The sequence below is a fragment of the Chrysemys picta genome, chromosome 17 (assembly GCF_011386835.1).
Source record: "Chrysemys picta bellii isolate R12L10 chromosome 17, ASM1138683v2, whole genome shotgun sequence".
NCBI lineage: Eukaryota > Metazoa > Chordata > Testudines > Emydidae > Chrysemys > Chrysemys picta.
In genome coordinates, this window is record NC_088807.1 from 15,413,634 (window position 1) to 15,424,913 (window position 11,280).

The window sequence follows — 11,280 nt, forward strand, 5'->3', positions numbered from 1 at the left end:
GGGCTCCATGCTTGCCGTGGTATGTTGTCTGCACAGGTAACCCAGGTAAAAAGGTGCGAATCTATTGTCTGCCGTTGCTCTGACGGAGGGGGAGGGGCCTGACGACATGTACCCAGAACCCCCCGCGACACTGTTTTGCATCATTCAGGCATTGGGATCTCAACCCAGAATTCCAATGGGCGGCAGAGACTGTGGGAACTGTGGGATAGCTACCCATAGTGCAATGCTCAGGAAGTCTACGCTAGCCTCGGTACTGTGGACGCGGTCCGCCGACTAGAGCACTTAGAGCATTTTATGTGGGGACACACACAATCGGCTGTATGCAACCGATTTCTATAAAACCGGCTTCTATAAATTCGACCTAATTTCGTAGTGTAGACATATCCTCAAGATTTCGAGTCGAGGGACCACTGGGATAATCTACACAACTCTCTGCATGACCCAGCCAGGAAACGGGGGATCTCCTGCCCTCTAGCTGCAGCTGCACCTCCTCAGCTGGCAGGGCGAGCGCTGACAACCAGCTGCAACTGTGTCCTGGATTGGCCACTGCACCTAGCCCAGCAAGGGGATGAAGAGGAATGATGATACAGGATTGTGTTAGACACAGTGTAGAAAACAGCAACCACTGTTAGGGGTAGGGCAGGTTTAGTGTGGTCCTCATACCAATTGCGAGCCCCAGGGGGGCAGAGGAAAGATTGTGTGGGGCTGCAGTATGGGAGACGTTTCCTTAACTCTGTAGTTGCTGGTTTTCAGAGCTGTAGGTTTGGTGACACTCAACATGCTGGGAGGGCACTAGGCAACCCAACCTGGGTTTCTGGCAGTGAATTTGGCTCTCTTTCTGTCTCTCTCTGTCTGAAACCTGTCAGAAGCCCCTCCCACTACCCAGGGACCAAACAGTTGCTTTGTCTAAAAACTTGCCCCCTCTGCACTGTTACTACCTGTTCTCACACTGCCCAACCCAGCCTAGATGGTGGGTTGTGACCTGTTGTGGAAAGCGAGATTTAAACACTAGACACTCAGGTGTGAGCCTAGAGACTGGTTATTTCCAGCAGGAACAGGAGTGAAATATGGAAGTTTGAAACCTAGGGCTTGGATAAGGCTGGGGCCCCCAGACAGAGACTGGCTGCAAAGCAGGGTAGCTGTCAACTCCTCGGTCTCCAGGTTCAGGCTCCAGGAGAGCAGTCAACTAAAGTGAAAATTGAAACCCATGGTCCAGTGGACCCCGACGCATGGAAGGAACCAAAGGGAGCAGAGAAAATCCACGTAGCCACCTTTGGGCAGCTGCTGAGATGGCACAAGCGATCAGGAGTGAGGGACAGGAGGGGTTGCTCCAGCGTTGAGGAGTCCAAGTTCAGGAGGCGCTGCAGGCCCTATATAGACCCTGTGTGAAGTTGTGTCAGCTTTAGCCCTAATGGGGAAACACAAAGCGGTCAGAGATGAGGCCTTGGCTTCCTTTGAGTGAAATGCTGAAGCCTGCCAGTGGCTGGGAGGAGAGTGGGTGACCCAAATCGGGGAATCCCAACAGGCCTACAAGAGCCTGGATGCATGAGGTGCTGGAGCCTATGGGAAGGTGAAAGGAGCCACCCTGCAAGGGTATGACATCAGCATGGACATGCAGCACCTGTGCTTCATGCAATTCCATTGCCAGGGAGCCCGGAGAGGTTTACAGCCTTTTGATGGCTGAAGCCAGAGATCTGCACCAAGGAGCAGATCACGCAGCTGCTCACACTGCAGCACTTTCTGACAATTATGCTTCTGTAAATCCACAGCTGGGGCTGGGTATGTCACCCCCAGGGACCTGCAGAGGATCCGTAGCCAGGACAGCGAGACACTGGGACATAGGATCAGCAGGCCAGAGCAGATGCACAGGCCTCCTTTCGGATATGCAGATCATGTGACCTGCCAGCTCTGGCATGGGTACAAGAAGGGGAATTCTCCAAGCAAAAAAGAGGTGGGGCTTGTTCCACATAACCAGCTCTCAGCACTCTCTGGGCTTGAGGCCAGACTCACAGATTAGAAATGTCTCGGAGATGTTGGAGTTTGTAGTGGCTGATTTATATCCTCCTTTTCTTCCTCCACTTTCACTGGGGGCCCATTCCTCATCTGAAATTTCTAATCCCTTGTATTCCTTACGCAGAGCATCTTCCCTCTTCTTCTGGCAACTCACGGACTGTTTGGAAAGGGACACCCAGCCATCCTGCCCTGACATCTCAGAGCTGTTTTCCTGGGGCATCCTGGTTTTCAGCACCAACCCTTGACCAAAGCTATGAGATCTTCTTGGGACAATCTGCTGAACATCTCACCCTAACTGGCAGAGGAGATGACACAGTGATAACAGCACTACAATCCTGCATCTTCATCACAGCTTGCACTGCTGCTACCACTAGAGGAGGAGCTGGACTAAAGGTGAATTACAGGTCCTTGTTTTCCTGCTGTACCCAAGGCCTGGGTGGAGAGGGGTCCTTAGCCCCCCAGGACTGCAGAAAAAGCAGTATCCAGTCACAGCACACACGACTTGCTAACTGCGGTGGCAGTTGAAGTTGCAAGTCTGGCTTTGCTGGCTCTGGGGGCCCAGTGCTACAGGGTGCATGACGTCTGCATGGGAACAGCGGGACACGTGCTCCAGAGCGTGAACTGCTCTTCTGGGCACTCAGTGAGGATGCAAACACACTGGCCCAATGGCTTGGGCCTGCAACAATTCTGGCTACCCTGGTTCTTACTCTTGTAACATCTTGGGTGAGTTCCTCCACGTGTTGCCTCCCCAAACAATCAAATGAATAGCTGTGCACAGGGGCAAGTGCTCTTCCATTATCCATGGAAATTCTGCAATAGTGTTACTGTCTCCGGAGCACCAGGCCCCTTTCTCCCGCCAGGTACTGCTAACTGGGCCGCAAGCAAGGAGCCAGAGTATTATTGTGGTGTAATCTGTTTATTGAGAAACTGTACACAAGTCCTGTTTCCCTGGAGAGTGGTAGGAACAAAGCAGTGGAGGCAGCTCCCTTACACAGAAACTTCAGATAAGGTAGCCCAGCCCTGTTCCACAAAGCAGCTATTCTGCATCTCTGCCGCTGTCTAGAGCTCACAACCAGCTCTCTGCAAAGTGCTCAACACAGCATCTTGTCCCACCCAGCTCCTGTGGGCTTCTCCGGGGAAAACCCTTCAGCACCATGACCCCTAGGAGCAGAGGGTTTGTCAGATGGCCCTGCAAGTCAGCCCTCCACCCCATCCCCACCCTTGTACATCCAGGTGCTTTGCATCACAAGTCTCAGCTTCCCCTCCTGTTAGACTGAAGGAGGGTGCTGTAGCCTGTCCATTCACTCTAACTCAATCTGCCATCATCTCTGCATCCATGACCCCCTCAGCTCCTTTCAACAGGGAAGGTAGTTCTACACTGCCGGCTTAGCCTGCGTTCTTACATGGGTTTTAGCCTAGCATCCCCACACAACCCTTAAAAATGTGCTTGCTTGCTTGCCTAGCTAGGGTCATTATTTATATTATGGTAGAGTTCAGGAGACCCAGTGGTGGATCAAGCCCCCATCATGCTAGGTGCTGTACAAAAGACAGTCACTTCCCCAGAGAGTTTACATGGGGTTAAAGTTGTGCTCTAACCCCCTCACTATCCAACACATATGTAGCTGAGCTGGTGTTTAGATAATCCCTGCCGGTTTATGTACACCCTTCATTCCATGCAGCCTGCCCCATGTTCTGGGCAGCTCAGCGCAGCTCTGCTGAGCAGTCAGAGAAGTTGCCCACCAGCATGATGCTAGCTGGGTTGACCTCTGGTGTGCGTATAGCAGGGAACCTGAGTTTGGGAGAAGCACCCAAAACATTCCCTTGTATGAGAAGATCTTGCAGAGGCAGGTGGGGTGGGGATCCAGCAGATAGCTGTGCAGAGCAAAGGTGCACATTACAAATCTAATGACCATCTACCACAAGGCAAAGGCAGGCACCTGACAACTACCTGCCCTTACTACAGGGCTGTTGACCGAGCACCCATCCCCACCTCAAGCGCAGAGCCCACAGTCCTGCATCACAGGCTTTTGAGTGGGGACCAAATGGGTTTTAGCCTGGGGGAACTGGAGATCCCAGCGGAAGGGGGGATGGAGTCACAGGTACAGACTGGCCTGGCATGGCAAGCTCTTCACACAGCTCCAGGAAGGTCTGCTTCCTCATGCAGGAGTTCTGGAGCCATTGCTGGTCACCCCAGGCCTGCAAGATGATGTGACCCCACCACACTCTGCTAGCCATCCTGCATCAGAAGCCCTGGTCTACATATAGGCAATCCATGGTAACTACAGCATGCAAAAGGTGTCATCAATCTGCCATGAATTAACTCCTCTCCAAGACCCACTGCTGCCATCCGTGGGTCAGCAACTTGTGCTAAAATGCTGTCTGCTGTCATTAGCCCCTCCATCCATACTCTGCAATAACAGTGAAGCCACAAGCAGGAACAGCAATTCCAACTGTGCTGGATCCATGGCATGGCACCAGCTGGAGTGGGCAGAAGCAAGAAGTGTGCAGGGCCTGAAGTGCCTTAGCTACAGGTGTTGCTGGGCTAAGAACACTTCCACCACAAAGGGGTCTGGGAAAGACAGACAAGCTCTCCCACAATACACCACAAACCAATTCCTAGAGTGGCTCCGGGACCCTGGCATACACCCCCAGAAATCCTAGCACCAAACCCCTGTCATTGCCGTGTGACTGTGAACACGGCTCCATTGGTCTGGGTCGTGTGGGGACATTCACAGACAGGCCTGGCAAGCATGAGTTCATAGGCACGGGAATCCAGACACGCCAACACTCTGCCATGTGGACACACCCAAAGTGATCAGGCACTGCTGGGGGGTTCAGGCCCTGAGACCCCTCAGGAGAAGAAAGCAAAGGTCGGCCTTCCTCATTGCCATTGGGGTAAGTTTTAATACAGTGAACTCAGGTGATTGGCACTTGGGTCTGGGCACCCTGGTTAGCCTAGCCCAGGTGCGACGTCCCTACTGCAAGTCCTACCTGCATTACCATGTTTACACTTCCCCATGTGTGTCTGGTCTGGGGGCAGACCTGTGGTTCTTTGTTTTGAGATGCTGTACGATTCCTTCCCAGTCAATGATGGAAGAACCTGTCTATTATTCGGGATGCATTGTGGGAAAGCACTCGAGGACTATGAGCACTGAGGGGACTTTTCCTGTGTCCTCACTGCAATGTGGGTGAGTTTTAGCCTGAGTTTAATGACAGCCTGAGCTCTAATCTATATCCCCAACTTTGTAAACTAGTCTGGGATTAAAGCTCCCTGAATCATGGGTCAGAAGGCTTTCTATGTGGGTAGTAGTAGGTTGGGCTAAAAGTCGGGATTAACTGTGCCGCGAAGACAGACCCATACTGTGTGTGACAGGATAACAGGAGTTGGATTTTGAGGCCTGATTTCCCTCGGACTCTGTAGAACCATTTTCAGTTCCTCCACTTCAAATATTCCTGGTGAATGCCTGGAGCAGAGCTCGCAGCCGGGATGGCTTCACTTGTCCACATCTGCAGCTCTGGTGTGGATTCTCTGGTGCCGGGTGAGAGCTGACTTGTTGGTGAAGCTCTTCCCGCACTCGGCGCAGGGGAAGGGCCGTTCCCCGGTGTGGGAGCGCTTGTGAATGGCGAGGTAAGCCAGGTACTTGAAGCTCTTCCCGCACTCGGTGCAGGGGTAGGGCTTCTCCTGTGTATGAGTCCTGTGGTGCATCGTCAGGTTGGAGAGCTGGCTGAAGCACTTCCCGCACTCGGCGCAGGGGTAGGGCCGCTCACCCATGTGGGAGCGCTGGTGCTTGGTCAGGTCTGCAGGGCTGGTGAAGGTTTTCCCACATTCAGCACAGGAGAAGGGTCTCTCCCCCGTGTGCAGCCGCTGGTGTGTGGTCAGAGCGCAGAGGTAGCCGAAGCGTTTTCCACACTCCCCACAGGGGTAGGGCCGCTCGCCTGTGTGGATTCTCTGGTGCTTGTTCAGCCCTGTCCTGGTGGTGAAGGTCTTGCCACACTCAGCACAGGGGAAGGGTCTCTGCCCTGTGTGGGCTCTCCGGTGCCTCACGAGCGTGGAGAGGTGGCCAAAGCATCTCCCGCACTCGACACAGGGATAGGGCCTCTCCTGCGTGTGAGTCCTGTGGTGCATCTTCAGGTTGGAGAGCCGATTGAAGCGCTTCCCGCACTTGGCGCAGGGGTAGGGCCGCTCGCCCGTGTGGGAGCGCTGGTGCTTGTTGAGGTCCGAGGGGCTGGTGAAGGTTTTCCCGCACTCGTCGCAGGGGAACAAGCCCTCCCCCGTGTGAGTTCTCTGGTGCGTAGTCAGCGTGTAGAGATAGCCAAAGAGTTTGCCACACTCTCCACACGAGTAGGGCTTCTCGCGTGTGTGCCTTCTCTGGTGGGTTTTGAGATGTGCTGGACAGCTGAATCTCTTTCCACATTCAGCGCAGGGATAGCATCTCTCTCTCTCATGGACTTTGCCATGATCCATGAGCTCCTGCTTTTCCCTGAAGCTTTCCCCACAGTGTCGACATCTATGATGTTGCTCATGGTGAAGATCCCCTGTGGTCTGAGGTCTCCCCTGCGCAAAGAGCTGGGTTAGTTTCCTGAATCTGCTGTCATGTTCCTCTGCGGTGCCTGGCTCCTTCCCTGCTGGGATCTTCTTCTGCCTCTTGCAGGCTCCTCCCTGCTCAGGTCTATGGGTAATGCTCTCTCCTGAGCCACTCTGTGATACGCTGGGGGGCAGCACCATTTCAGGCCCTTCTTTGCAAGGCTGCTCTTCAGCCCGGCTCAGGATTCCAGCACCTGGTGGATGGAAAAGAATCCAGAGATTATTTCGTCTCTCGTATGTCCAACAGTGGGAGTGACTGCACATCCCTCCACTGGAGAGACCCCCAGCAGGAACCCCTCTGTCAGCTGTGCAGAAATAGGGGGCTATGGAGGGGCACAACCAGAAAGCCCTGCATCCCCGTCTCCTTCCTCTTTCCCCAGTGCCCACAATAGCTTTTCTCCTCCAGTCCCATCACTTCCCCTCCAAACTCCCTCTGCCCCCTCTCTGTCCCATCTCTTTAGTTCTTCTCCCACCCACAGACTCCTTATCCCTGACCCTCTCCTTTTCTTGGCTCCTGGTTACATGAAGGATCACCTCTCCCAGTGCTACGCTGCCACAGCTGAGATCAGCAGAGATGCTTGAGTTGAATCCTCCACGGGAGAAAGTAGCTGGCAGGAGGTTCTCTGGGAGGAATCCTAATGTTGGCTCTCGCTCCTCCACTTGGTCCCTCAGAGCCCAGATGTGTTAGCATGCCAGCATCTTTCTCTCTGCTCACTAAGGCTGTGAGGAGGGGGTGGGCGGAGATGGATCTATTTACTACTGGTGTTTTTAAGGTGTAGGATACACACCCAGAGCACTGGAAGAGCACCCTGAGTTGGGTTTTAAAATGTGAAACTACTACTAATAAATCCTGCTGTCCGTTCAGGCCCCAATTCATTCATTCTTCCGCAGACCAATCTCCTTGTAAATTGCACTAACCAATCTCTTTGGAGCCCCTGCCCCACTAGACAGAGCTGCTGTCCAGGCTATTTTTAGGCAGCGATCGTGCTCCCCACCCATATCCACGTCCACGTTAGAGATGACTGAAAAACAGAGATATCTTCCCCTGGGGTCAAAATGGACCACTTGGGGGGGTTACATAAGAACGGCCATACTGGGTCAGACCAATGGTTCCTCTAACCCAGTATCCTGTCTTCCAACAGTGGCCAATGCCAGGTGCTTCAGAGGGAACGAACAGAACAGGAAATCATCGAATGATCCATCCCATGTCGTCCACTCCCAGCTTCTGGCAAACAGAGGTTGAGGGATACCCAGAGCATGGAGTTGCATCCCTGACCATCTTGGCTAATAGTCATTGGTGGACCTATCCTCCGGAAACTTATCTAATCCTTTTTTGAACCTTGTTATAGTTTTGGCTTGAGTTGGGTTTCTGACTATAAACATATTTTAGGAAAATCATAACTGAAATATTTCCTCTCAAGTCCCAGGCCGGGGGCACCCCAATAATGTCCCGTAAGCATCTACTGCCTCAGGCCTTTCTGCAGAGGATTCTAGGGCCCTTCTGCAGTGGAGACTGTCATGGTCTGAATAGGCTTCATCCCTCCCCAGCCGAGAGGGACCCGCCCCCCAGACCTCAGGGAATGGATGGGGGTGGGGAAGGGCACCTGCTGGGTAATGCCACTAAGCACCACAAGGGCAGTTCACTACTGCTGGCTACGGGGCCACCCAGCTCCCACAGTCCCATCCCCACTGCCTGGGCCACTTTGTCATCTCGGAGACACCCACTGGCCATCCCAACCCCCCACACCGCCTCCCACATTCCCCAGGCAGCAATCCTGCTGGGGAGACCCCCACAGCCTGAACTAGTCACTCCCCTGTTTTTCCCACACACACTCAGCCCGAGGGACTCCCTTCCCCATTGTCCCCTCAGTGCCCCCGGGGAGACCCACCCCAGGCTCCTTCACAAGCTCTTTACCCATTTCTCTTCCAACTCTGGGCTCCTTTCCAGGGGCGCCTGGCAGCTCGTACTTCCTCAGTACCGCCTCCTCCAAGGATCCCCATGCGGGATGGGGCTGCGGTGGCTCCAGCTGGGTGCTCTGAGATTCCCATAATGCTTCAGAGACATCCATCTCCTCTGGGGTCGTGTCCTCATCAGTCACATGCACTGTGACCTGGGAACCAACCACATGGGTCACCAGGCAGCTAGGGGTTGGGGGGACGTTGGGACGGGGGAAAGAGTTAGCCCCGGCCATTCCAGAGCCAAATACAGGGGGAAGAGCAGGAGACAGAGGCCACAATGGAGCACAGCCAGGCCCCTCCATGCCCCCCAGCTCATCCCCACACCTGTAACCCCAGCTCCCTGCCCCCCAACACAGCCAGGCCCATCCCTGCCCCCCTGCTCATCCCCCCACCTCTCTACCCCCCAGCACAGCCAGGCCCATCCCTGCCCCCTGCTCATTCCCCCACCTGTAACCCCAGCTCCCTGCCCCCCAGCACAGCCAGGCCCATCCCTGCCCCCCTGCTCATCCCCACCACCACAACCAGGCCCATCCCTGCTCATCCCCCCACCTGTAACCGCAGCTCACTACCCTCCAGCACAGCTAGGCCCCAGCTCATCCCGCCCCGAACCCCAGCTCCCTGCCCCCCAGCTCCCAGACGCCCCCCGCCTCACCTCGCCGCCCCGCCCGGCCGCAGGGGGATTTGGGAGGCCGGTTCCCCAGACAAAGGTTCCGCCCCGGCCAGCACAGGGTTAATCTCTGCGCGCGGGGATTGGGGGCGATCGCTGTCAGTCAGATCCGGCCCGCCCTCTATCCAGCTGGGGCTGTCTCCTGGGCGGGAGAGCTCAGCGGCTTCATCCCCTACGGGCTCAGTCCGGCCCTGGGCGGAGGCACCCCCTGGCGTCCTTCACCCCCCTCCCCCGGGGTCGCGTGTTCGTGGGGCTGCCCCTCTGCAGCCTTGGGCTGGGGGCTGCGTGAGGAGAGCAGGGCGCGGAGGTGGGAGGAACCGGGCTGCGGGGGATCAGTGCAGGGAGTTGGGGTTAGGGGGCAGGGAGGGGCCTGTCTGGGCTGATTGGGGGCCGGGAAGCTCCCCCCCCCCCCCGCATCCCCATTGTGAGAAGCTGTTTGGGTTGTTGCTGGAGGGGACCCAGCTTGGTTGGGTTGGGTTGGGTTGGGAGGGGAGGGGGTGATTGTTCTGTTTTCTTGCCAGGGACATTGGCCGTGTGGACTCTTGTAGGAGTCAGGAGCCCTGGCAGTGCTGCTGGAACAATTTGTATAGTGGGGGTGCTGAGAGCCATTGAACCAAACTGTAAACCCTGTATATGATGGAAATTGCTTCAAGCTGGGGGGGCAACAGCACCCCTAGTTCCAGCACTTCTGTGCTCTGGACCCCAAGGCCTGCTTTGCACTAAGATGTGTAGCCTCCTAGCAGCTAGTCAGGGAAGGGAACCATGTTACAATAAGCTCCTGTCCTGTTGAAAGGAAGCGATCTGGCCACTACTCTCCACGTGCTCCGTAATCACAGGACACCAGGGCCTGGGGCTTTGAGAAAAAAACACCAAGCAACCCAAGACTCCCAAGAAAATTGTGAGAGTTGGCAACATTGAGAAGTGCCCCGGGACAATTATCCTCAGCATTTCTACAGCACAGGGCATTTACTAATTGAGATGGGTAGGGAGTCACTGAGAGCCTGGGGTGTCCCTAACTGAGTCATTATTGTCCTGGCTTTAATTTCTGACCCTCCTGAATCTTGCCAAGTAATCAACAGTTGCCACCTGTTCAATGTCTCATGTGGTCAGGTTAATACTGCACTGCTGTAGTCTGGAGGCTCTTTGGGCAATGGCAATGGAGTGAGTTTTGTCCCAATTAATAACCTGCCCAATGCTCGCTGCTGTTGCCTGAGCAGGTTGGTGAATCACTGCAGCTGATGTTGGCCAAAGTGAGCTAACAAGACCATGTCATTGGTATAGTCAAGTTCTCAAAGCAGCATGGAGTTCAGCTCCACACCACGGACAGCTGCCTCCTCAAGCGTATCCCTCAGCCAGTCAATGCTGATACTCCTGTGGCATGTGTTGTGTCTGTGTGGCTGGTTGGGGGCTAGCAGTGGTTATTGCTATGAGGAGTGGGGGTGGAGGCAGTGACTCTGTTATCCACACCCCATTCCCCTGTCTCACCCCTTTCCCTTCTATGAATTTACCCTCCCCAGGGGTAAATCATGGCCCTGTGCTCCCTGCACCCACTCTCTGCAATGTCCTAGAGGAGGCACCAAGCATAGAGAACCTAGGGCCCATCGGATGGAAGGTGGGACTCTGACCCCAAAGCAGAGGCACATCAGGGCAATTTCTGCCCCTGTGCACTTAATGTCATCCAACCAGATGGGGTCAGATCCTTCAGCAAACTGAGTCCCACCCGGTGCTGATAATGCCGTCCCACAGTCCAACTGCCTGCTTTCTTCTTCTGCATCATTTAAGTCACAGCTGTCATTCCACAGGCTATGTCACTCCAAACCCGGCTTAGCTTGTGCACAGGGCCCAGCCAAACTGATCTAGCCAATTGAAACCAACAGAAGTGTCCACATGGTTTTGCACCAGTTTAACTAAAGTGGTTTTTAAGCTGATTTAATTTAAATCAGGGCAAATTTTGTGTGTGGACAATGTCCATCCTGGCTCTTACACTGGTTCCCATCACCCTAGTGTCTGATCTTCCAAGGAGAGAGCTCAGATGTTCTCTCAGACAATCTGGGAA

At 54.7% G+C, this 11,280-nt stretch overlaps 1 protein-coding gene across 1 annotated transcript; it reads right to left on the reverse strand.

Moving 5' to 3' along the window:
* Positions 1-2,913: 2,913 nt before the first annotated feature.
* Positions 2,914-9,154, reverse strand: LOC101937520 (zinc finger protein OZF-like). Its single transcript, XM_065571161.1, has 3 exons — positions 9,107-9,154; positions 8,514-8,709; positions 2,914-6,792 (listed from the first exon to the last, which is right to left on the reverse strand). The coding sequence occupies exons 1-3, from the start codon at positions 9,152-9,154 to the stop codon at positions 5,507-5,509; spliced, it is 1,530 nt and encodes a 509-aa protein (XP_065427233.1). The 3' UTR covers positions 2,914-5,506.
* Positions 9,155-11,280: the final 2,126 nt, after the last annotated feature.